General features: G+C 36.8%; 1 protein-coding gene across 1 annotated transcript; it reads left to right on the top strand.

The window, feature by feature from the left end:
- The first annotated feature begins 30 nt into the window (after nucleotides 1–30).
- LOC137398694 (uncharacterized) lies at nucleotides 31–23,882 on the top strand. Its single transcript, XM_068084886.1, has 10 exons — nucleotides 31–146; nucleotides 7,552–7,640; nucleotides 8,948–9,084; nucleotides 9,496–9,596; nucleotides 13,754–13,924; nucleotides 15,417–15,514; nucleotides 16,629–16,754; nucleotides 19,135–19,245; nucleotides 22,011–22,080; nucleotides 23,408–23,882. Exons 1-10 carry the CDS (start codon nucleotides 105–107, stop codon nucleotides 23,564–23,566), a joined length of 1,104 nt encoding a protein of 367 aa, XP_067940987.1. The 5' UTR covers nucleotides 31–104; the 3' UTR covers nucleotides 23,567–23,882.
- The last annotated feature ends 3,203 nt before the right edge of the window (nucleotides 23,883–27,085 follow it).

Genomic DNA, 27,085 nt, shown 5'->3' with positions numbered 1-27,085 from the left:
TATAACTTATTTTTAAGGCTATCTTAAGCGAGAGCTTGTTGCCGACCAGCGTGATTGCATTTTTTTTACATTTTGTGTACCGCTGAAGCACATTTTTTCATAAAATGCAACGAGTACACAGTTGGTGCGTCTTGCGAACGCAAGCAGTAAGTTATACTAATAGCTATAGATGGGTACGAATATATTTTGTTAAATGTATTTAGATTTCTTAGTCAGCGTTACATGATAAAATATATATTCACAAAAATCGCCTAACTGGTTTGCTTATGTTAATGGCAGGCCTGCCAACTCTCACGCATTGGGCGTGAGACTCACGCAATCACCCCAAAGAAAAAATGAGAATGCGTGAGAAATGCGTGAGATTTTTGCCCCAATTTCCACAATTTTATACATACTATCATTGATACATCAATTGCCCCAAAACCAAATCTCACCCATTGCCCCACTCTTATGTTGGCAGGTCTGGTTAATGGTGAATAAACGAATGAAACGTTTCTACTTGCAGGCGAAATGTCTGAGGTATAGCATAAAGAACAAAAAACACGTTGGAATGATCACATTTGAGTTAGCTTGAGTGCTTAACAATTTGCCCGGTAGAAAAGGACGGATCAATTTGCTCGATAGTAAATGAACGCTCAATTTGCTGTCTCATTTTTTTGTAAATTAAGAGCAGTCGATATGAACATATAGCTTTGGGCTGTTTCCTCATCTTAGCGAAACGTGCAAATATGAGTGAGTGTCAGTTTAAAATATGGCTCCTAGAAACATTTTACGTGTTCAAATTGTCAAAATATCTTTTCATAGGCCTCAGGGGCGTGTAGGTCGTTGCCAAGATAGGCTGATATTACATTTGATATAGGTTTCTATGTATGGTTGGTTGAGCCAGATATGGAGTCCATTATCTTGCTTGAACTTTGTGAGTAGTTTTTTTTTATTACTTTCAATAGGGTATTGGAGTGAACCCCGTTGAACTTGGTGTGTCTGCTAAATACATTTTAGAATTCAGCTAAGAAAGTCTAAACGATGACACACTTTTGCGATTAAATTCCAATATTCATGTAATTTTCATAAAGTCTTGCATAAGCTGCAGCTGGTCTTTTCTGTGTAATAAAGAAGAAGGTATATTATGCGCGTGTTAAAGGCTTCTATAAGCAGATTTAGATAAACCCTTGTAGGCATATATTTACGCCTAAGATAGAGCTGTTTTCTAGAGATGTTTATAGGGCTTTCAAAATGACTTGATTCAATTTAATTCTCATCCAAAGATTAAAAATGCAATTCCTAATTCTTTTGCATCATAGGTCGTGTAAGAATCAATTCAATTCACCATTGACCGTCAAACACCACAATTCAATTATCTCTTCTTTAGCTATCTTAGCTAATTTCCCAAATAGATCAAATTGATCGGCTATCAATTCTTACCTAAAATTGACTTACGACCATATATCAAAATGGCAATAAACCAGACACTAACTTGTCTACACGCATTAGCTCAGCTCCTTGACCGTTAGTAGGCCTATAGCAAATACCGGCCCTTTCAATATGAATTTCATTACTTGTTCTGATAGAATCAAGAAATTTGTTCCAACCTGCCGCGTTTTCGTGATGGCGGCGAATTAACTGTTCGTTTTTGAGCTTTTAAGAGGTTGTAATCACATTTCCACATATTTTGTACCTGCAACACAGCAGAGTAAGACATGGTGAATCTTTTGATGCCAAATAACTGTAATGTGAATTTTGTTGCAAGTAAACCTTTAAACAGCTAACAAAATCTGCCAAAATGAAATGGTAGAACAACACAAATGCTGTAATAAAATGGCTCAAAAGCATACTTGGAAAACACACACAAACCTTCATCGCATTAAAGGTATGTTATTTTTACCTTTGTACCACCCAAACGCCCCTCGGAAAAGCATGCGATTTTGCTAGCAAAATGACCATGATTACCAAAGAAGAAAGGCACCTCGTCATGCATGCAAAAGAATCGGTCTTTTCTTTAAAAACGAGCCATGCACAAAATCACTATCGGCACTGGATGGAACTATGGGCAGCTTTGACGGAGCTGAAACCTGCGAAATATCTACTTTCACTACTACCAACAGACACCGGATTATACAGAGATGACTTACTTACAGTATATAAAGGATATCCACAATGAGTGGAAAAAAATTAATTTGTAAAATCTTTAATGATCATACCCTAGACAAAAAAATTGAAGAAGACAAGCAAATTGTAAATATTTTGATTTAAGTCATAACTTACTGACAGGTACACACAGTCCCTACCTAAAGCCAGGCAACATCATACTATATATACATGTACATAAACACAGCAACTACCTAAAAACCATCATTCGCAAAAGTCCTATTAATTTAAGCAAAGAATCAAATAACCAATAAACAAAACAAAATTTTGCCAAAATCAAACAATTATACCAAAATGCTCTAAAAAATGGTTATAGCCACCAAATCCATTACACAACAAAAACAACCACACAAACACAGTAGACAACATGAAACGATGTAGTACAACCCCCATATACACTAGCTTAACTGTTTAAACCAAGATAAGAAAGCAGTACATTTAAATTTCTTCCAAATGCTTTCACAAAGAGCTTTCTGCATTAAATCCTTAACAAGCACACACTGAGAATCAGTTACTCGTGTGTGTGAAAAAGAAAGCATAATCAATGCATAGAACAATATGCAAGAAAACATCATACAAATGAGTTGTGCATGACAGAATTCAAATCTCGGCAACAACCCCAAAGCCTTATTCAATAAAAAAAGTTAACAAATCCAACAGAACTTAGTAAACACATAGAATTTGAAAAACAACAACAAAAACTGTGAATTTGCAAATATAAGCCATGTCTAAGCCTACAACAATAGAACAACACACTGCAACTTATGTTTTATTGGAAAAATGTATGCTTTATGGGAAAAGTGCTCCATAACATTCAAACCAGATCTAGTCACATTAAATAACAGAATTGAAGAGCAACATCATGTAGGCATAAACAGAGTTATTTTCACGAGAATTTGGCTTGTATTGGTGATGGATTAATGATGGATTAAGATGGTTTGGCAATATATGTATGGGTATGATATATATACCATATATATTATATATATATACATACTACATTTACATATATATAGATATATATATATATACTACTGAATGCTCGACGTTCCACAGATAATAAAATAGTCTTCGCACAGAAAAAAACTATTTTTATTTAACATATAACAACTGTTACCATTCCTACTTTCAAACCTCATGTCATGAAAAAGTGTTTTGTGCAGTTTGAATAAGCGTAACGCCGTTTTTGGCAGGATTGTGACGCGTGGGACATCTGAACGCTTTTTCGCATACTTGTCAACTCGAACGCGAAATTCTGGTGTCATTCATACTGTTTTAGAAAGCACTTGCCATCAACTATCACTGAATGAGCTTTCATCTGTGTCACACAATGCATTAACAAATTATGAACCATTAAAGCTGGTGTGACGCGCGGGACCATAATTTGGCATGAAAAACTACTCTTTGATCAATTGGAAAAATCTTCTGAAATTTTGGACTCATAACATTATTATTTGACGGGCTCAAAGCTCTATGGTCATTCTATTAGGAATACATACAATTTTGTTTCCAGGCCAAAGTTTAATGATTCTGTAAGGCTTGAAAGAAGACTACCACCTGTGACGCGCGGGACTGTGACGCGCCGGACTGTGACGCGCGGGACTGTGACGCGCGGGACAAAAATAACATGAAAAGTTAGGCATTTTTCTATGTTTTGTAATTGTTATACCACAAATTGTTATGAGTTGCAGTTGTAACATTGAATATACTTGTGCTAAACCAACCAATAGTTTAAAATTTCTATATATTGTATTTATTTTATTTAAACATAAAACACATATAACATGAAGATTGTCAAACTTTCATGCAGTAAACTATTTTTTCTTAAAAACATATTCTGCCATTATTATTGCCTCATTTTGTGCCTCATTTTATTCACTGAGACACAAAGTGTCTCAGTGACCTGGTAGTTGCTGCTGGTACAATAACTGGAAATACGTAAGGAAAATTCCTGTGGGTGGTTCTTATGTCGTCGAGGTTTGGCCATGTGAACTGCTTGCTTGCACGGTGTATGTACTTTATAGTCTAGCTATCTTCATTAGCTTCCCCTGTGAGTATTTCTCCAATGCTGACTTCGGAGGCATAGGCCATTGCGACCAGCATTTGTGGTAAGAACTGAGTCAATGTTTGTGAAGTATCTCCTGTGGTCACCTTTTGATTAGGCTTGCTGCTCAGTGTGGAGGGAACTGGCTAACAAGTGGAAGAACACCATTACATCAGAGTAACATCACCATCTTCTTTAATTGCTATGTGATGGCAAGATCGAATGCCAAGCATTGGAGGTGCTGTGGACCAGCATTCTTTGCAGATCCTTGCTGTTTTAGTGATCATATTTTCTGAGATATATAAAATCATCAATGGTTTCACTGATTTGGAAGTTATTATTGTTGCAGCTTCTGCAAATGACTTTGCCGAGTTTACGACATACCATCCTTGATATACTGCCATTAGAACCTGTTGTTTGATGCTTTCCCCAACACCATCTACAGCACTTTTGCCATGCCTCAAAAAAACTCCAGTCAGCTGGCATACCCATTTTTTCCTTATGGCCAATCAAGTTTTGAACTGTGAACTGATTTTTCATTTGTGAAGCGTTTTCATCACTTACATAATGAATATGTTGCCAGTTAATATTTTCTGCTTTCAGAAATTTCACAAGTTCTCTATTAAACGTGTAAACAGCATCCTTAGTGTGTTCTAGGCTATCACTAACTATTGCACAGCATTTGTGGGCTAGGACTCTACCAGCTTATAATAAATCATGACAGTGAATACTGTCACCCCTATTGTGGTGTAGAAAGTGCTTTGGATTTTGGTTTTTTGTTTACAGTTGAAGTTCTCACTGAAGTCTTTGTGAATGATCACTGCCCCATTTTTCAAATTCTGTTTGAGGTAACTGATTGATTTGTGTTGATGGTTGGAAGTGTACATATGAAAGGAAAGTTATGTCAGTTGGTATTTCAGCAGCACAAGCAAGTCAGACGATGGCATCTGATCTTCGAGCTTGTTTAGGAAGCCGTTTTCACCATCTCTCCACTGATAGAAATTTACATGTTATTTAGCCCTAACAACCAAACTATCGACTGAATCGGCGCCACAAGAGTCACTTTCCCTCTTTACACATGATTCATTTTCCATGTTACTCACAGTTCTTTTCAGTAGCTGGTGAACAGTAGTACGCATTTCCAATGAACAGACACTGGCCTGCCGCAGTCCCAGTAGAGCTAATTTGGCATTTTCGTAGTATTTGCAAGCACAGACAATTTGATCATGTCTAGACACTAGCTTGCAATTTACTGGGCCCAACATTTGAAATTTACTAGGGTTCACCTTGACATTTGGATACTCCTTATTGAAAATCTCAAAGATGTCACTCAATGTGTAGTTCAGCAGGTGTTTCCGAAGCTTTTGTCGCTTGTGGACAGGAAGTGTGCCATAATGTTAACAGCAGTTTGGCAGTCATTAGAATACAGGCCAGTTCAGAAGAAAAGTCTTAGCGTATCTAGAAGGGAAACCTACTTTCTCTACTGACTGAAAATTCAATGTGTGAGTGAAAGAGAATTTTTTTAACCGTACTTTACAAATACACATTTGGTTCAAAGATTATCTCGTGATTTGCACACTAGGTGTGTGTATCAGAAGAGTAGGCTAATATTGACAAGCTCCAGATTCTGAGTTACAAAACATCATAAAATAATTCTAATTCATTATTTTTCTCAAAGAAACTGGCTTTTAGACTTGGAATATCTAGCATTACTTTCACATGCCAAGGTATCAAAGAGAACTCCCAAACAAATGAAGACAACCATACTATTATAAATGTCCCGCGCGTCACAAATACTTCCATGTACCTATAAAACAGAAACTTGCAGTATTTTCAGCAAATTGGCGAGTTTGGCTAAGCTATAGCAGCCCAAAATCGAATTATAGATAATAATTTTTTATCTCAAATTGCTTAGGAAGAACAGGCTGCAACTAAATGCACTAAAATTGTGACGTGCGGGACAAACTAATTTTTGCTCGCCTGAATTATAAGGAGAAATTTGCATTTGCTCGGAAAAAAACACATGGGCTAAAAAATCCACCCTTGTATTGATTATAAAATGGAAGCAAAATTTATTTCAGAATGAATTGCAAAGTTTGAGAGGATATGATCAATTGTCCCGCGCGTCACACACCATACAGTAAAAACCTACTTGCATGCCCAATATCTTCATGAGAGAAGATTTCGTTATGAAAACTTCTATGTTTCTACATGTCTGAACATGTTTACTCACTAATTAGCTGGAAATTATGGTTGCAAAAAACAGAAAAAAATTGCCTTTGTTTGTGACACCATGCTTGGCCTTGCCCATAAATAAGAGAAAAAATAAAACTGTAAAGGTGTTTAAATGTACATGGGAAATAATTAGCAAGTAATGACTAAATAAAGTCTGTTTCGCTACGATTACAATGAAAAATGATTTGGTAATGATACAATTAATACAACCTAAGAAAACAAAAAGGAAAATAATGAATATGTTGAATTCATAATAACTGTTGGTGCATAGAAGTGTGTCTATTAAAAAAAGTTACTGTTCCAGCAGAAGCCTTCCATCAAAACGTTGAATACAAAAATACTGGTACTTCTCGCTACTGGTACAAAGGTACAAGTAAGATATCGTACTCTCTTTATTTTGCACTTTGTCTGACCAAATGGAGAGAAAATGTAGAGGCAATTCCTACTCAATTTTCCGCGTGAAAGTCTTTAGCCTTTACAGATGTAGTAATCAAATCTTAGAAACAACCGGAAATAGGAGTCATTTTTAGTTTATAGTTGAAACTTACAAATTAAAAAATCAATGATAGTAAAAAAATTAAGCATTCAAATAATTTCCAAAAGGTATTAGACGCAAAAGGCCCCTTGTCATATACTCTTAATCTGTTCCAGTGTTGGCATCTTAAAGCGAAAATGTGGTATAGAAGGGTATAGAAACCCTTAGTAATTATTTAATGCAGACCTCCCTTTGGTGTTTGCAAACACCAAAGGGGTGTCTGCAAGCGTCTGTCTAAAAGCGATGGTTGTGATAAGATGTTTGTAGACCTGTGATTTGAATGTCGTGAGTTTAAATCTACTACGAAGATGATTTATCGTTGCCAAAGCTGTATCGCTATAACCGAACAGATGACTGACGGATATGCAGACAAACTTTGAGATTTATATATATATATAGATATACATATACATAGATATGATATATGGTACATATACTATGAACTTTTTTGATGGGAAAATTATTAACTTTGTTGATGTTATACTTCCAACTTTTAAGTTATAATATGGTTAACTCGATCTATGGGCAGTATTGCATGCTCATACTGAAGCTTGCTAGACGAACTGTTAATTCATTGTATCTCCTGTTGTAGAGGATATTACTGAAGACGTTTGAAACAGGCAATACAGGTGGTTTCAGAGCATCCAGTTCTGGTCCTGTCCTAACATGTGCACAAGAGAGGTTTGGATTTATCTCTCCTTATATTATTAAGTCTATGACTTCATAGCTGTTACCAGATTCACTTGCATAATATTTAGTTGTAGCAGCTTCAATGTTTGTCATTAGAGATAAAATGACAAAATAAATTGCTTGTACAATTGTAAACTAGAAAGCCGCTTTGCATTGTATGATGCAATTTTACCTAAATTTGCATTTATCTCCTTTGACCTGCCAATTAGTAGTAGCTATATATGAAAATTACTACCAGCATATTTTTGCTGCTGTCCATTCCATGGTTGATTTACCTTGTTATAGAGAAAATTAAAGTGAGTGTATTGATTGGTTCATTATTTGAAGATTAACCAATCCTTACTCGAAATTTCCAACTTTTTGTCAACCAAATTGTCACTTGTTTCTTTCTTCATCTTTGCAACATTTGTCGGGTTATTATTATTTTATAACTCACTGATTTGCAGATTTATGGCATACCACAATGGACATAACACAATGGCCTTTTTTTAAATTGGGCTTGCGGTGGATTGAAGCTCATAACTCATTTTCATCGCTTATAAAAATTTAGTTTTTGCTGCAAATTGTAGCAAACATATGAATCACTGCAATGAGCCTTTATAAAAATTTGTTAAATATATTGTCGGAGTCCAAAAATGGGTCAAAATACAGAATAAAACTAGACATACTTTCAAATATACGCAACTCAATTGGTAAATGCGAACTGGAAGCAAAGTATATTAGCTTGTAGAAAAAATTCTCAACTTTTCAATGCATATTTATTTACGCTATATGACACTTTTTGCACCATGACACTAAGTTATGCCAGCTTTCCTAAACTGTTTGGTAACCCAGAAGCGGTTGTATGAACTGTGCTTGCAATGGATCGAGGCTCATATCTCTCTTTCTATTGCACCTATACAGTCAGATTTTGCTGCATACTGTAGCAAACATATAGATATGTGCAAAGAGTTTTTATACGATATTGTTGAATATGTTTAATGCTTTTCCCATTCATTTTCATATGTACTGTTAGTATATGCAGTGTTTTATATGTATCATATCTTATGCTGACCCGGCCCGTCTGTCAAATTTTAAAAGTCAATGTGGCCGCGGGTTGAAAAGTTTGCACACCCTTGATCTATGTTAAACCTAAAGATGGCTTATAGCATATACCTGCTATTAGTTTTTTTCAGCAAAAAAAACACATTTTATTCTAGCTAATCAGGTTTGTAATAGAAGGTCGTGGAGTGCTGTGGGTGGAGACAGAGTTGTTATCAGTTTACCTCTTCTCAATTCATATTCATATTTTTCTTCAGGCCAATAGACCCTATCTCACTCTTCCTTTGTGAACCAGATGGCCTCACTCCAATATCAGAGGATGCTCATAAAATATACGAAGACAATAAACCTGCCATTGAGCAACATGTGGTACAGCGACTGCTGCCATCGGAAGGTGTGCGAAGGATATTGCTTGCATAGTTGATAAGATGTGGTTATTAGTGTCATACAAGTGTGCCTAGCTGCTACAGTCGGAGATTTGAATGAGTTTCAAAAGTTGAAAAATTCCATATTTGTGCAATGAGAGAACCTTAGCTGGAAGAATCTTTTTGTCAGATCATAACAACAAATTTGATCAATCACATCACACAATCATTGTGGTTTATATTTTAGTGACAAATGTTTCGTTTGGTTCCTTTACAGCTTATTTAGTTGATCGGAAGCAAACAACTCCTCATCTTTTAGCTGTGATTCTCAATATCCACATGAAGTCTTGTAATGGCTGCTTCTAAGATTCTTTAAGTGTCACCATATATGGTGTTCTCATGCCAGTAGCACATTCCATTGTGTTTTTCCAATTTTTTAGTGAGTCACCGAGTCAGAAAGGCAGCTCGCTTCACCGACAGCATGTCAGATCAGCAAGGAATTATCTCTAATTGCTGCGTACAATTGGGTATTTCACATCAGGTAAGCGTGTCCCTGTTATGCCTTCCTTGAGGTAAATCCTTTCAGTTATTTAATGCATACCCCCTCAACTAAAAAAAAATAACATGGTGTTTGAGTAAATAACATGTAATGAGTAAATACCGAGTACGCATAAACATGGAGTTATCCTTTCCACAGCTATTTTAATGACCAACGATAATTACTCGAAGACGGTATAAACAAACAAGTGATGTTTCAACTGATCAAAACAGCCAACTTTTTGCTTTTATCAAACAGTACCAAAATTTCTACAGACATGTATTTCATCTTTTTAAGCGCCTCGTTTTTAAGTTTATAAAGGTCTACATGTTTCACTTGCTGTCCCTGCAACATTAAACTATATGATAATTTTCTCTGAAGTTTTATTTAGCAAAAGATATTGGGGCTAAACAAATTTAGTATAGAGGAAGATGTCAAGTGTGAACTGGAAATCAAGCTGAAAATCCATGGGGAGAAGTTCGAAGCTCTTTTTTTTTAATTGACTCAGTTTATATTTTCGCTTCAGTCCCAGTATTTTAAGCCAGAGAATGAGCATACATGAACCTTTACACGGACTTGATCTGAATATTCAGGCTTGTGATTAACTAGGTTCGGTGTGAGAAGGAAGTCAATTGTTGGTAAAAACGAGAGTGATTCGTTTGTTTTAGTTTTGGTTTTTTAATTTTTAAATGAATATTTTTCACGCCACATAGTCCTGAAACCGTGAAAGAGGAACCGCAAAGCAGTGAAGGATGACCATATTGACAATATACTTTTAGTATTCACCATGTCCGCTATATAACAGGTCTATGTACCAGTCTATACCAACTTGTATAACAAGCAGTTGATTAGCAAAGCCTACAGGCATTTGGTATTGATGAATAAAATTGGTGACGTTATAAAGGCATGCGTATGTCCACTGCCTACGGTGCCCTTTAGGACTTTTGAGTAGTAGCCTCTACTATTCATCGCAGAAACCACCGTAATCCTTTTATAGTTATGAGGGTCTTCCGTGAATCTGAGAGGATGATAAATAGTTTCTGATCTCGAGATGGCTATTAACTGCTGAAATGTATTTTTGAAGCTGCCTGTTTGTTGAGATTCCGGGCTATTTGCTGACTATTGTTTGTCGTAAAACCAGACTTTCGACTATGTATGAAAAAATTTTGTAATTTTCTGTAACGATGCTATGAGAAAGCTTCACATCGATTGCTGGGGTTTTCCAATCTGTTTCCATAGCAACTATGAGGTTGTTTCAATCGAATTATAGTAAGAATAATAATGAAATATGATGAATAACGGCGTCATCCTGCCAACTTCTTGTTTCTCGTCAAGATAAGAAAATGTATTTTAGGTTTTCTCCTTTTATGTTTTTCTTTTTTTAAATGTCTGAATGAGTGTTGACTTGATAACTAAAGCTTCAGCTTTGTAGTTGATGCGAACAGAAGGTGCCTTATTGGGCTCACTAAAATCTTTTAGGTTTAACGCAGCTATGAGCTTCGACCATGCTTCACAGAGTGACAAAGTCTTTAGTTCTGTAAGCGAATAACCGATCTTAAGGTTTGGAATAGTTACTAGTATCTTCTAGAAGCTACTAGTAATTACCAAACGCTTTATTATTAATAAATAACAATATATTTTATTAATAAATAATGTCCTGTCATGGAGTCAGTTAGGAGAACTCTGTCATTGTTGTCACGGTAATAATTGTTTCTGATACTTATGTGAGCCGTCATGAGAAATCTGGCCCTTTTTAAGGTTTTCTTTGTATACTAATTTAAAATGACTCAAAATGACTTCCCGTTACCTGCTAGTATCCTTCATAAACAACATGGTTACCTATTGTTAATAAAGGTTGTTGAATATGTACCTGTTCATCAACGATTGTGGCTGATGATTTGCTATGCCATTTTTTCCTACAAATTGTGTTATTTGTTTGCTTATTGAAGGGCTTATTCATGGATCTATTCAAATTAAATCTTTTTCCATTTGAATCTATAATCCTTACCATTATTTCACCTGTCTAAAACCACAGTTGTACCGTTAGGAAAAAATAATTGCATCACATGGGATTCGAACTCAACATTCGACTTAACAGCCAAGTAGTCTACTATCTGTAATAGTGCTGGGCATGAGTACTTTTTAGCCAACGGGTTTAGACTCGCCCCTTCTGTTCGAGTTTTCGAGTATCGACTAGCTGGTAGTGCCTGGCATGAGTAATTCTGGACCAATGGGTTTTTTGGGTATCGGGTTTGTTGTAAAGAGTGTTATGTTTAAAATTTCCAAACATCAGACATACCTTAAAATTCACAATGCAGTTGTAATTTTATTCAATTTATTTGTTATTTTTTATTGTTTTCTATCGTCTGATATTCGTGCTCGCAGCGTTAACAGGCGGGTTTTTAAACAGGGCGCAATCTCGCAAGATCTCGCAATCGGCGCAAGATCGAAATGCTCAAAAATTCTATTACTTGAGAGAAGATAAACCTGCGAGTTCAACGAGTGTTATTACTTGTGCCCAACATTAATTTGTACCACTTCACCAACCTTGCAGCGTTTTGGAATAATTGTGTACATATTTATTACACATGACTAGCTCTCACGGCGCACCAGAGTACTAGCAAGACTAGTCCATTTGTTGACTTGAGTTGATTATTATGTTTCATTTTAACTTTTTTATTCCAATTGATTACAGATGAATCTTAAATCCATATAAATATGGTCTTTCTATACAAACTGAACAAAAGATTCCTTGCTTTTAAAAACATGTAGCATATGTTTGACTAACAAATTGAGTAACTAAACTGTCTGCGCTCTTAACGCTCTTAACGCATTTCCACTAAACCATTTACTCTGTAGTAGGTTATAAGCTATGTTAAGGTAAACTGTGCTGCCTCACACTAGAGCAGAGCACAGCTTGATGGACATGATGAACTGAAGACTGAAGTCTGCACTAATTAATATAGCATGTTAGGAAAACAATGTCTGGCTGAGATTGATTAACAAAGGTGTTTGAGGAACAGCTCTATGTGGTCAGAGACTTATCTGCTTTGCGTTTGCTTGAGTGATCTTTTGTTTGGAACTATACCCTTCCAACAAAGCTAAAGGTTCTTGTACACCAGAACTATCTGTCGGAGTTGTGTTCCCATGAAAGAGTTGGAAAGGCTTCTAGTCTGTTTATGATTTAAAATGTGTTTTTGTAAAGACGACATCAAACCAACTCAAACTCTGACTAACCAATGAAATGCAACAGTGATATCCATTTCATTTTGAGCACTTATCAACATAAATACTAAAGAGGACCACTTCATTGCTACATGGAATGGACATATATGTATGCGTAATAACAATCATCATGGAGTAAGCGCTCCTAATGCTATTAATGCAATGTATAACTGATTCTTTGGGAGAATGGGTATATTGCCTTGGTATTGCTGGGATTGTGATTGGTCAAATCTATGTTGTACTTCATCAATGAGAACCGTCAACATCGGACAAACATAGTATGCAGCATTTCACAGATCTTGTGTCGACCGGCACAAAGTCGCTTTACAACCACTTGGTTTTACACTAAAACTACTTTATTGTCACGCAAGCAACTCCAATAAATCGTGTAAATGCAACTTTTAAAGTTTTCTTTGAGATACGCTGGTCAGACAACAAATGTCTTTTATAGCCGCATTATGCTACATAATTTAGATATATTTTATATTGTGTTGGCTATAAAGCATGTTACGGTTCCATGCCATTTGAAAACTCTTTAGATTGTGCAAGTGGTCAGTGTGCATTACATGTGATTAATATAAGTATTATACGAGCTATAATCTGAGTTTTATCTTTATTTTTAATTGAACATTTCACTGTTACGTAAACAGTAAACGTGAATTTTCTAGTTTGAAGATGATAAAGATGTTTGTCCTCATATGATATAAGCTTGTATGAACCATTTTGTTCGCAACAGTAAATAGCAGGCCATACCTATTTAATGTGCTAGTGTTTAGGTGACTGTGCAAGGGAGACAAATCCTATTTTAGTTTCAGCTGTAATCAAGGTTGTCAAATTGTCGAAACCTGCCAATACCCCTTTCAAAGTTACAAAATTCACTAGACTATGTCAATGACTTGTTAGTTCTGGAACATTTTATTTTCTTGGCTTTTTAGAGTAAATCTAGACAGAACCTCAAGTCCTCAGAGTACCTGCATCTCATGTCATCTCTTGACCCTGAAGGATCCCAGTCTCCATCTGCAGAAACACCTTCGGATAAAAGCCGAGATTCTCACCTCCCTAGTCAAGAGAAGCTTGAAGAAATGAAGGCAAAGATAGCGGAAATGGTTAGTTGATGGCATGAATGGTTTATTCAGTTTAGTAGAGTGTTTGAATGTGTCAAGGTCAAACACTTGTGGTGAACTTTATCATACTGCAGTCAAACCTTTACTTGTGGAAAAATTTAGTTGATGGTAGATCGAATATTCCCATAAGATTGGTACTCACTGTATCACAGTATATTGGCAGTAATCCCACACTGCATCGATGATTGTCTGTGATGAAAATGTTCACACCATCAAAACCCATCTGCAAATAATCCGTGGCATGGCATTCTTATTATATGATATGGTTGCTGGAACGAGGAAATACTAGTCTTGCAGTAACTTTCATGAAGGGAAATATAGATCAAGTAATTTGACAAAGTCAATCCTCATTACCAAAGTGGTGCAAGTTCCGCAGACTGTCGTGGATGCATGTCAAAATTAGCTGGAATGAGTGCATATTATCCATTGATAAACACGAAGAGCCTGTTGGTCACCTGTGATGGTCAAAAATGCTGCAGAAATTGTTTGTGCCAATTGGTGAAAAATATAGGTTAAATGATCAGATAACGACGAGACGATTAGACTAAGCTGAAGCGACGCGGAAAAGTAGCGAGCATCTATGTTTGGTATGGGCTTTTCGGTAAAACCCGAAGTGTTTGTCATAAACTAGTGCTACGAAGTGTCTTAATTTATTGGCTTTTCATTTCACGTAATAACATCACGTAATAACATCACGTGTCAAAACAATAACCACGTCGAGTTGGGTACGTCATCAAAATAAAGGGATTCCAACCTACAGCCATTTTTTTAACTGTTCACTTTTAAGACCTTGTAATCACATTTCCACATATTTTGCACCTACAACACAACAGAGTAAGACATGGTGAATCTTTTGATACCCAGTAACTGTAATGGGAATTTTGTTGCAAGTCAACCTTTAATTATCTTTACTATAATATGAGCCGTGTCGATACAGGATTGCACCATAAAAAAGGATTGCACCATATAGGAATCACACCTGGATATTTAGATTTCCAGCCAGGTGTACTACTATTTGCATCACCTGACTACCTTCCAACATATAAGAATGATTGTGTGCATAGTTGTTACACATGTACAATCTCTCACTGCGCACAGGAATGCCGGCCTGCTAATATATATTATTTTGAAACATCTCTATGAGATGTCTAGTAGACATTGAGTAGGTTCGGGTAACTCCCAGCCAGTAGTGTTCTGTTATTCGGTTGGCTTCCATGTACTAGGAACCTTGACTAATAGGCTAAGATTCAGAGAGGGTGCCATTAGGTTATTAATAAATAGGTGAAAGTTTTATTCTTTTGTCTGCTAAAAATGCATGATAGAGATGCTTCAAAGAGAGGACAACTCTCCAGAAAGCTTTTTCAAAGTTATGTAATGTTTATTTGTTTAGTAATTTACCATACATATATTATTTTGTGTTACGTTTTATGTCTATGTTTTATACCTTTGAAAACTGTCTGTTTTCGATCCATAGATGCCAGATTTCTTCAGAGTTCGGGTTCATCAGTATAGCCTCTACACAGTTGAAGTTCAGTTTGAGAACAACTACTGGGGCCGCAATGAAATTTACAAGTGAGTTGTCTGCTCTTGAGTATTGTGAATTCTGCTTGGGATAGCTTGTCATTCAAGTAATGATATTTGGCAATGGATGCATGGATTAAATAAGTAATAGCAATAAATATTCATTATACCAGCCGTTCGTGAATTCATGTTTTGCAATAAATACTTTTGTTACAAAATGATACATAATTTGTGATGAATTTATTTTGCATCGTATGTGGTTAGATTGGAAGTAGATTTAACCAATCAAATGCATGGTTTTGTACATTTTGATCGATCAAATGTACTTCCTTGCTTTTGCATCACCAAAGGCGGGTAAAGCGACGATAAGCGTGGCAGCGGGATGAGTACCTTGTCAAGGCAGTTACTCCAGAACCAGTAGCTTAAAAGATCTTTTGATATGAGGAATGAACCTTGCACAGTATTCATGCCTTAAGTGTTAAGTGTTTTCTAGTGTCAACAAGTGTTACTTTGAATTAAATTATGTTTATTAGAATTAATTAATTAGAATTTAACTAGTACCCTGGTCATCTAGTGTGCTGTAAGAGACAGTCAGAGACTGTAAGAGACAGTCAGAGACTGTAGGAGACAGTCAGAGACTGTAAGAGACGGCCTGTCAAGCGCAGAGAATAAATAGCTGCTTAATTCTTCTGATCACCCACAGTCTGTCTATTAGCACCGGTTTTTGAGTGTCTCTCTAGCAAATTGAAAGTCACGAGTATGACTCCTGCTTATAGCAAATCTTTTATCCCAACCTTAACTCTGGCTTCGAACAGATGAATGGAAGGAAAGACAAACACGGTTTTCATTACAGTAAAGACTAAAACGTGTCACAATCTTTTTAAAGTAATTTTTATTGTTGACATCAGGCAGCAAAGTACCTTTTCTCTGATCTTATGAGTTTTTTGCCGTTACATGGGGCGTATGGAAAGAGGTGTTTCATTTTACGAAATGTTTTCGAGCGTGTCACCAGCCGTAGCATCTTTTTCAGCTTTTACTTTCTGATATAACTTTTTATGCAGCTAATCATTTCCAACTTTGTAGCTTTCCTTTGTTTATGGTTATGTAAGCATCATTAGATGTCTGAGGTGAGATCTGATGACTTGTTTTTCTCTGCCTTTTCAAGAGGGATAAATGCCTATGCCACAGAGCTTCTCAAGCTACGAACAAAATGCAACATCGCTTACTGTGGCATCAACTTGTATATAATCAACATATCATCCAATGCAGAGGATGGCTCTATACGAGTGAGGTTAGCTTTTGTCTTTATCTTCTCTCTAAGAATAACGACTAATAGAAGGCCTTGATGAACGCTGAACTTTAACCCTTGTAGACAGACCTAGTTGACTTTAGCTAAACTCTGTTATATTTCTGTGGAAATGGTGGCCACACTGTGGGTGTGAAGCATATCATGATGGTGGCCACATTGTGGGTGTGAAGCATATCATGATGGTGACCACATTGTGGGTGTGAAGCATATCATGATTGTGGCAACACTGTGGGTGTGAATCATATCATGATGGTGGCCACACTGTGGGTGTGAAACATATCATGATGGTGACCACACTGTGGGTGTGAAACATATCATGATGGTGACCACACTGTGGGTGTGAAGCATATCATGATGGTGGCAACACTGTGGGTGTGAATCATATCATGATGGTGGCCACATTGTGGGTGTGAATCATATCATGATGGTGACCACACTGTGGGTGTGAAGCATATCATGATGGTGACCCACACTGTGGGTGTGAATCATATCATGATGGTGGCAACACTGTGGGTGTGAATCATATCATGATGGTGGCCACATTGTGGGTGTGAAGCATATCATGATTGTGACCACACTGTGGGTGTGAATCATATCATGATGGTGGCCACACTGTGGGTGTGAATCATATCATGATGGTGGCCACATTGTGGGTGTGAAGCATATCATGATGGTGGCAACACTGTGGGTGTGAATCATATCATGATGGTGACCACACTGTGGGTGTGAAACATATCATGATGGTGACCACACTGTGGGTGTGAAACATATCATGATTGTAACCACACTGTGGGTGTGAAGCATATCATGATGGTGGCCACACTGTGGGTGTGAATCATATCATGATGGTGGCCACATTGTGGGTGTGAAGCGTATCATGATGGTGGCAACACTGTGGGTGTGAATCATATCATGATGGTGACCACACTGTGGGTGTGAATCATATCATGATGGTGGCCACATTGTGGGTGTGAAGCATATCATGATGGTGGCAACACTGTGGGTGTGAATCATATCATGATGGTGACCACACTGTGGGTGTGAAGCATATCATGATGGTGGCCACACTGTGGGTGTGAATCATATCATGATGGTGGCCACATTGTGGGTGTGAAGCATATCATGATGGTGGCCACACTGTGGGTGTGAATCATATCATGATGGTGGCAACACTGTGGGTGTGAATCATATCATGATGGTGGCCACACTGTGGGTGGGAAGCATATCATGATGGTGGCCGCATTGTGGGTGTGAAGCATATCATGATGGTGGCCACACTGTGGGTGTGAATCATATCATGATGGTGGCCACATTGTGGGTGTGAAGCATATCATGATTGTGACCACACTGTGGGTATGAATCATATCATGATGGTGGCCACACTGTGGGTGTGAATCATATCATGATGGCGGCCACACTGTGGGTGTGAATCATATCATGATGGTGGCCACATTGTGGGTGTGAAGCATATCATGATTGTGACCACACTGTGGGTGTGAATCATATCATGATGGTGGCCACACTGTGGGTGTGAATCATATCATGATGGCGGCCACACTGTGGGTGTGAAGCATATCATGATGCCGGAGTGTAAGTTCCTCCTTTCCTTTTTGGTCCAATTTGCATTGGCTGAGGCAGTGTTGTGCTTATGAAGATCATTGGTTGTAGCATTCAATAGATACTTTAATCTAGTATATAAATATACTAGCTGTGCTACCCGGCATTGCCCGGGTAATAAAAAAGTCTTTGGACAGAAAATTGATTTGTATTTAACATATAAAAACATTTCCCAATCTAACTTTCAAATTACCTATCTTGAGAGAAGTGTTTTGTGTAGTTGAAATCAATTAAAAGAAAAATAAAAACAACTGTAAAGGTTTTAAAACTTTGTCAAACAACTGTAACTTTCAAGCTGTTAGCCTCGCACATTGTCAATGGAAAATTCTAGTAAGCTGGTTAATAAGATAGGCTTCTAATGGCGGTAAGCCATGCCTCTGCGTCTGCATTGTTGCCCAGCTACAACTATACTAATAATTGCTATAGCTGGACAATCAATCCTACAAATACACATACGGACTTACTTTGAGAAATATATATATAGATAGATAATTTTTATTTGCCAATATTGTGAAGATCCTTGTTACAGGATCTTGTCTGGCATTGAGTTTTCATTGGCCGACCTTGTTTAGAAATGAATTCTTATTTGCCGACCTTGTTTAGCAGGTTGTTTATGCAGAGCTGGTTATATTGTCTGACCTTTTTAGCAGCGCTTTTATTGGCTGATCTCGTTCAGCAATGACTTTTTCATTTTCATTGGCAGACCTTGTTTAGCAGTGATTTTTATTGTCTGACATTGTGATAGGTGGACAATGAAATGCATCCCACAGTTTGAAGGCTTCAAGTTTTGGAAGTTCAATTTGTTCAATTTGAGAGGAAAAGGCGGAGTCAAAGAAAAACTTGACAAAACCGTCAAGTAAGTTACTACTGTTGCCATTATTTTTTATTCAAGTATCCATAGTCAGCGTATGAGATGTCTTTTGCTGTTTGAGGTATGTTTGATCATGACCTGATCTCATATTTACCTGTAGTCATCTTGCTGTGTTAGAATTATTTATGGTGCTTATCACAACTCTAGGTTAGTCGAATGAGAGAACTACTTTGGTGTAGCAACTTCATGACTCAGTATTTATTAGCCATTCTATCTACTACTTTAGTAGCATTCAGTTTGTGACAAAGGGAGTTCCTAGGTTCCCGTTGTAGCAGAATCTTAATTAAATGCTTTCTTCTTTAACTTTCTGATAGTTTGTGAATTAAGAAAAGAACTGTGAAAACAACAACAAAATGTACTAAACACGTAAAGGAGTGACATGAGGAAACAAAAAAGAAGTGAGTGAATCTCTCTATCACCAACTTCACCTCATACCAGCTTGTCCACTGAGTAAAACTCTGCCTACTCTATTCGCTTAGTCTACCAAGCAACACCGAGACAACCACATACTACTTGACCCACCCAGTCCACTAGCTAGCCCAAAGCTTGACTGTTTGGAAATATCTCGTCATTTCCCGCATGCTAGTAATAACAAGTCCCAACCTCACTAGTTTCATAGTAGTAGGAAAGGTTGTTAACTGGGAATACTTATGGGTGAGAAACCCAGATGAGCTTGTTCTAGGTGAGCTTGTTCTAGGTGAGCATGCATTATTAGTACAGTGGGCTTCCGTCATGCCACATTAATTCATTCGAGTGTTGACCTCCTCGTAAAGCGAAAATGTCGTATAGAAGGACATACAAACCCATGATAATTATCTAATGCAAACACTCTCTGGTAAAAAAACATGAAAGTTTTATATATGTACTGTACATGTTAAAAATTAATAACACAATTATAGTACTTTAACCTTAGTAACTATAGCTACCCATAGTTGCTTTAGTGTATTTAGTGGTTATGATCTGCAATAAAATGTAACATTATTACATACAGTAAAGACCGTATGGAGCTCTTACCTTTAAGACAAGGTATAACCTTTATCACATAAACATGGAATTAAACTTTAATGAATTTAGCTTAAAGCTAATATTTAGTATGTATTTTAGTAAACTTCAATTTTGTCATCTTTATCTTCATTACCTGTTTCCGGTTTCGATTTCACTCTAACCCAACAAAGCTGAAACGAGATAGAGAGCGAGCCAGTGTCGTACCTCTTTTAGGCGCTGTGGGAGGGATTTTGGCGGGTAACATATTGGCATCTTCGTTATTACGGCCTATTCAGCACACTGACCACCAAATTTTAAGTTCGAGAAACATTTTTATTGATGTCATATGGCGAAAAAATGTCATTTGAAGGGGATAGAAAAACATTGTTTTTCACATTGAAGGCAGAAAAACTTTAAGATAGGAACATCGTCACCTGGGGATGCACTGTATCTATCAGAGCTAACAGTCATCAATTCCGGAAAGAGCTTCTCAGTATGAACGATTGCTGTTAAAAAGTCCTCAGGCTGTTAAAATATGAGTGTCATGATTGATGTCATGTCACATTACGGCAACTATTTTCACTAAAGTTGATAATTGACTAGACTGCTCGGCTCAGTCTTCAGTCATAATGGCTGTACTTGGTAAATATTTTCATTGTTGCAAAAAAGTTTTTATTGGAGAAAAAAAAATTGTATGAATTTGTATTAAATTGTAAATTAATGTAAATCGTCAAAACATGGTAACTTTTCTTGCAAGTTGGGGAAGGTTCTAAGCACAATATATATTATGTAACAACGACCATTGGTCTAAAGTAGTGTTGGGCCGGTATCTAATTTAGTGCCAGATCGGATATCCTTGCACATTTTTATCGGTTTTCCCGGTATCGGTATTCTCGGTATTTACCATCTTCGGTATCCTTTGCCAACTAAGAAAGTTCGGTATTGTCGATACTATTGTTCGGTATGTGGTTATCAGTGTGTTTTTAAATGGTTTAATGTTTAATGGTTTAAACTTTAAATCATAACTGTCTCGAACAACTTTTATCGTTATGCAAAAAAACATTCTTTAGTCAGCAGCATATTGTTACGGCAAAGAGACTCCTTGTTTTAGAAAGCCAAAAAAGAAAAGAAAGATGGAAATATAATTTTCATGATAGATGTTCTTATTGTTTATTCTATTAAAAATATAGTTATTGATACAAACGTTATGAATAATAAAGAACAGATAGATAATGGCAAGGGGCTCTCTTTGTTAAATATACTGAAACAGTTTACAGAAATCTTACTATCACACATTGTAATCAGTCCAGTACCGTTAGAGTCTTTATACATCCTCCCATCTGTGGAGAACTCCCAAACCTTCGAGGCTGGTGGCATTATCAATGTAACGTAATATAATAATAGATACAGTAAGCGTGGACATTTTCGTTGAATTTGTTCGCCAATGCGTGCTGAGATTGGCCTGTTCGTCACGAAGCGTTTTAAAAATCTCTCCGGATATCCGTATAACCATTTACCGGTAGGCTTTTACGGATAAATACCGAGCATATCAAACCGGCCGCGGATACCTAGCTGTCACCGAAAATGATTGGTTTCTTTGGATACCGAGAATCCCTCGGTATCCAAAGAAACCAATATTGGGCCGGTATTGGGTTATCCGCTCTTACCGATACCGAGAATCCCTCAGTATCGGTAAGAGCGGATAACCCAATACCGGCCCAACACTAGTCTAAAGACAGTTAACTATATGATGTATCTGCTTACAGAGTTCATGATGGAGTAAATACATTCTGGTTAAACAAAGATGGTGCCATCTACCGACACAGACTTGACAAGGTCAGTGCTCTCTGTAATTACCCATAATACATAACATGTTACAAGGACCTGTTTGTCTAGGTGTAGAATTGAAATACTGCCCCTTAATTGAAATTGACCTTTACTTATGATTACCTTAGTATACATACAGTGTATTTATAAATATACTAGCTGGGCTACCCGGCGTGTCCCGGGTATCAAAAATCAGCTTATAAACAATGAGAGGTAATGAGAGTTGCCTGCCACTTGCTATTAGCCTGCCACATCGCCAATGGATAATTTGAGTAAGCTTACTAATGAAAGCTACCCCTCTCTGTGAGTGGTAGAATATTTGCTCCCATATACCGACATATATCGCCTAGCAAATCTATCAAGCTTGTGTGGCTAAATTGGTAGGGCGTCGGATTGGCGAAGATTCAAAATCAAATCTTCTGCGGTACAGATTCTTTTTCTAAGATTTTAATAGCTGGACATATACAATGACGGCAAACTTTGAGAAATATATATAGATTTATATATATATATTTTATATAAATTCATAGAACTCTATAAATATATAACTTCATTTGTTTGTATTTATCTTTATAAATATATACATGCATATATATATAATGTCGGGGCTGAAATACAAACTAGTGTCGGAGAGAAGGGCTCAAACTTGGTGAAGCCTTGACATTTCAGCTATAACAGCTTCACGGGCTCTGCACTCGATATGTTTGCTAATGCTGACTCTCAGCAGAAGTAATCTTTGTGGACCAGAGCCTAAACGGGGAGTGTCTGTATGTCTCCATCTGACTAGGGTGGTAATCCTGAAATATAGATGGTTAGTGAGTGGAAATTTAATAAACACAAATTATAGACATCATGCTGTGCAATATCACCAAGTCGAAAACTATACACATATATCGAGGAGTGGGCAGGAATGACGAGAGACATTTCTTAGGAAATTTATTTGTATTTATTGACTCCTTTTCAGAATTTTATTAGGGTTTACCTATAAGGTTTACCTATCCTTCATTTTTTCGTGACATCATTCTATCGTTGTCGGCCATCTTTATAGACAACTTTTATCGTTAAAAACCCGAAGCTTCTGCCATGATTTTTTGAAAACGATGCTTTTGTTTGCAACTTTTTTATTATAGTATTAAAACAACACAAAAAACACTTTTAAATAAGAGAATGACGATCGTTTTCTACAAATATGGCGGCTTTTTCGCGAACGAGCGCTTGTGCAAACAGATTGATGACATCAAAAAAGATGGATCGGCTTAAATCAGAACTATAATTAACTCTTGAGGTTGTCTTATACAGCAGGTCAGCTTGTACTCCACAATTAACGATATTGTAGGTGATTCCAGATGATGAGAAAAAGGTTGCAAGTACAGCTGCTGTAAATAAAATCACAAGCATGTTGAACAAAAGCTTGGCAGGGGCCACAGACCGATCCAACTCTCCATCAGATAAGTTTCGATCACATGACACTTTGTATGGAGAGAAGCTGTCATGAGATGGCATCATTTGGCATTGGGACTGACATCTTAACAAGTTTAGTTTTACAACACCTTTAAAATTCATGTCATTCTTTAGCCTCTCCAGTAGGCAGCTGTAGTCGTATGATTTTCATCAACAGGTTCTATAATAATAGAAAGTTTGTTGTTATCTGTTAATGCTCATTTTATGACAGTTATTGACAGGTGCTCTGTGAAGTACCCTTGAAAAAAGAACCCTTTCGTAATAATGTATAGTTTCATTCTCTGGGTTCTAATCACTTTTAACCAAATGAGTTTGTTTGGTTTGTCAAATACATGAATGAATCATTTCCATTGGCATCCTTTTGATTTTAAGCAGGATACCTTGATAAGACAGTAAACATTTTACGGTCTTGTTTTATTTTTGTTGACAAGGATTACATTGGATCAATTTATGGTGTGGCTTGATTATTAGCAGGGTTCTGTGATGAATTATGCTGAAGTACATTGGGGCTGTATCATTTCTGTGATGGCATACTTGTGTAGTTCTTGTGATTACATACCGTACTTTTCAGATTATAAACCGCACCCCTACATAAACCGCATCTGCTTTATTTTCCAAAAAACGATCATAAAACGATACATAGGCCGAACCTTTGTATAGGCCGTAAAACTCAGGACGGTGCTTTTTAATGCGGCAGCAACTTTGCTGTTTAAAACGGAACAGTGCCTAACGGCACTGTTTCGTATTAACTGACGCTCTTTAACCTAGTGTCTAACGGAACAGTACCGTTAGGCATTGTTTCGTATTTTATTTCACAGCTAGATGTGCACTAACCGGAGATTCTGGTTAATACGCCCTAGCGGTGAAAGAAAACATCACAGAATAGCCGCACCCTTATATAAGCCGCATGGCTCAAATCGTTAAAAAAAAGTAGCGGCTAATAGTCCGAAAAGTACGGTAATTGTGTAGTTCCTGTGATGACATACCTGAGTAATTCCTGTGATGATATACTCGTATTAGGTCAAATGTACAAAGCACAAATGCAATATGTTGTGCATCTGATTTTTTACGCCTTCCATGGTCATACTTGTTGGTTTGGTGCTCCTTTGTTCGCTGATTTTATACAGTTTGCTAATAGGGGGGCTCAGAACAACAGAGGACATTATAATTTTTACAATATTTCTATGCTTAGACGGTCTTACATCTTTTAGATAGCATTCTGCTATCTATTGCTGTTTTCTCAGATCAAACTTGCTGAGATATTAATATTCATTGTGAGAACTTTATAGCTTTGACATGATTTCGCTCATGGTAGTCAGTACTACAGGCTAAACAGTCATTTTTGTAAAACCTTTGATGAGAGCTTTATGAATAGCATCTATCTCTGAATCTTGCAGAACTGATAAAAAAGGCTGGAATATGTATGTATTGACCTTAGATATATTTATTGATAGATCTATTGTACAAGTTAACGTCTTGTATAGAGAAACCATTTGTCTGTTGGCTGGTTTGCTGGTGGTCTACTGAGATTTCTTACTGTTCTTGCGGTTTTGGTTGGGTCTATATGCGTTTCCTTCCTTTGACATTTGCAGGCATATTGTAAATATTTACTCTAATTGCAAATTTACATTTTATCCTTATATATTGAATATCTCAATTTTATTTGATTTATTTTACGTAGAGTCAAAATTTTTTTACTGACTTGAATTAATCACATGAATTCACATTGTAAAAAAAATTGAGAAATTTTTTCCCCGGTATGTGGAGCAAGCAAGTCCCCGTGGTGTCTGAAGTTGGCTAAATATACGGGAAATGATGCTGCCATTCCACGCTCTAAACATGTCACTGTTAGACAAGTGGTGACAGAGGTACCTGCTAAGTGAAGTATCACCTCAATGTCCTAGTTATGCATTAGCTGCCTCACAGCTGCTGCCCGTGCTGGTGAGAATTGATGTGTGAAAGGGGTGTAGCCATGTGAAAAATGAGGGTATAATATTATTTCAGCTCAGTAAGGCTGATCAACCAGTTTTAAATCATTTTTAATTGATATTTGGCTACCTACAAATAAATTAAAATCATCATATATCTCTGCTACAGAGTTGGTACGATGTTTGTCTGGTTCCACCAGATGCTTTGATGCGAAGGGGCTGAGGTTCAAGTCCCAACGCAGGAAATTGAATTTCGCTTGCTTATTTGAATATTGAAAACTTACATTGTCAGTAAAATTAAAAGTGTTGGTGTCATCATTTGTCATATGATTATGTTTGTGTCTTCTTGATGCTGGTCGCTGTCACCTGCTTTAGTGGCTCCACCAACTGTTTATAAAGCTCCTTTGGTGACAGTTTTTTTATCTTCAATATTTTTAATGTTTGAAAGCTTTAAAAGCTGGCTCTAACTGAAGAAGAATATTTAAGCTATACTATTTATCATGAAAACATACACCTGGGTTTGAAGTGACACAGTAAACCAGGCATTAATGTTAGCTTTTCTGATGTAGGTAACCATCTTATTAGACTGTTAGATCATCTGGTCATATTAACTCAGTTTTATTTGCTAAATCTTAGCTAAGATATATATATATATATATATATATATATGTATGTATATGTATACATGTATAGATAGTTTTATCAGGCATAGTTTTTACTTGAGATTTTTAAGGAGTGTCTGCCTAACAATAACAGGTAGCGACCCAATTACCGGAAACTTTGTTGCTGGTGGCAGCTAGGGCCTCCGAAAATTTGCTGCCTGCAGGTAGAGTTGAGGCCGAATTTAAGTCACTTAGTTAACTACTGAATTATCATACATGTATAACGTATGTGAGCACCCAGACTGATGCCCTTTCTCAGATATTTTCATCCTAAACTTTGCTGAGACGGAGAGCATCATCTAGAGAAGTCTCTTTCAAGTCTTAACAGAGTTCTTACCATTGTTGACTACAACAGACCCTTGACTAAACCAATGTCTGGTCTGGTTGGGTTATTTCAGGTACGGATAGAAAAGCTAAAAATGGATCTTCACTGAAATAATTTTAGTAATATGATAATATCGCTTCAGTTCATAGATTCAGTAATCATATACCTGACTATTTCATAGAAGTACTCATCTGTTTATGTTTATTTTCCTAAGTAAAGAGCAGAAATACTGGCTCCTTGGTCAGACTTATAGTTGTGTACAACAGTTTAGAGCCCCCTATAACTCTTCATATACTTCAACTTTGGGATGCAGTAAGCCCAATATACTCGACCTAAAAATACGTAACAAAATGTATCATTTTACTTTTTAAATTTCTTTTTTGTGTTATTATTGCGGTGCTTGCAAGTTCAAATTTTAATCCTAATAATCACTTTCACTCACTGTGACTTTAGCGAATATTAATTGGTGTTAATTTTTTACTCAAGCCTTTGTGCCCTATTTTTTGAAGTTTTCTCAAATCTTTAGCCTTTTTATTGCCCTTTTTCCTAAATTCGTGCATTTTGGCATTTTAATTGTTCATTTCTCAAAATAGCATTCCGTAGAAAGTATTTACATGCATACTGCTTAACATAACAAC

Source organism: Watersipora subatra, chromosome 6, assembly GCF_963576615.1.
Source record: "Watersipora subatra chromosome 6, tzWatSuba1.1, whole genome shotgun sequence".
Taxonomy (NCBI): domain Eukaryota; kingdom Metazoa; phylum Bryozoa; class Gymnolaemata; order Cheilostomatida; family Watersiporidae; genus Watersipora; species Watersipora subatra.
This window is presented reverse-complemented; position numbering and strand designations above follow the sequence as displayed.

Excerpts from the sequence above, each read along its gene's own strand:
- LOC137398694 (XM_068084886.1), top strand. The coding sequence starts at position 105 with ATGCAACGAGTACACAGTTGGTGCGTCTTGCGAACGCAAGCA. Across the intron at positions 9,085-9,495 it reads GCGACTGCTGCCATCGGAAG|TGAGTCACCGAGTCAGAAAG; the intron begins GTGTGCGAAGGA and ends CCAATTTTTTAG. Across the intron at positions 19,246-22,010 it reads AAACTTGACAAAACCGTCAA|AGTTCATGATGGAGTAAATA; the intron begins GTAAGTTACTAC and ends ATCTGCTTACAG.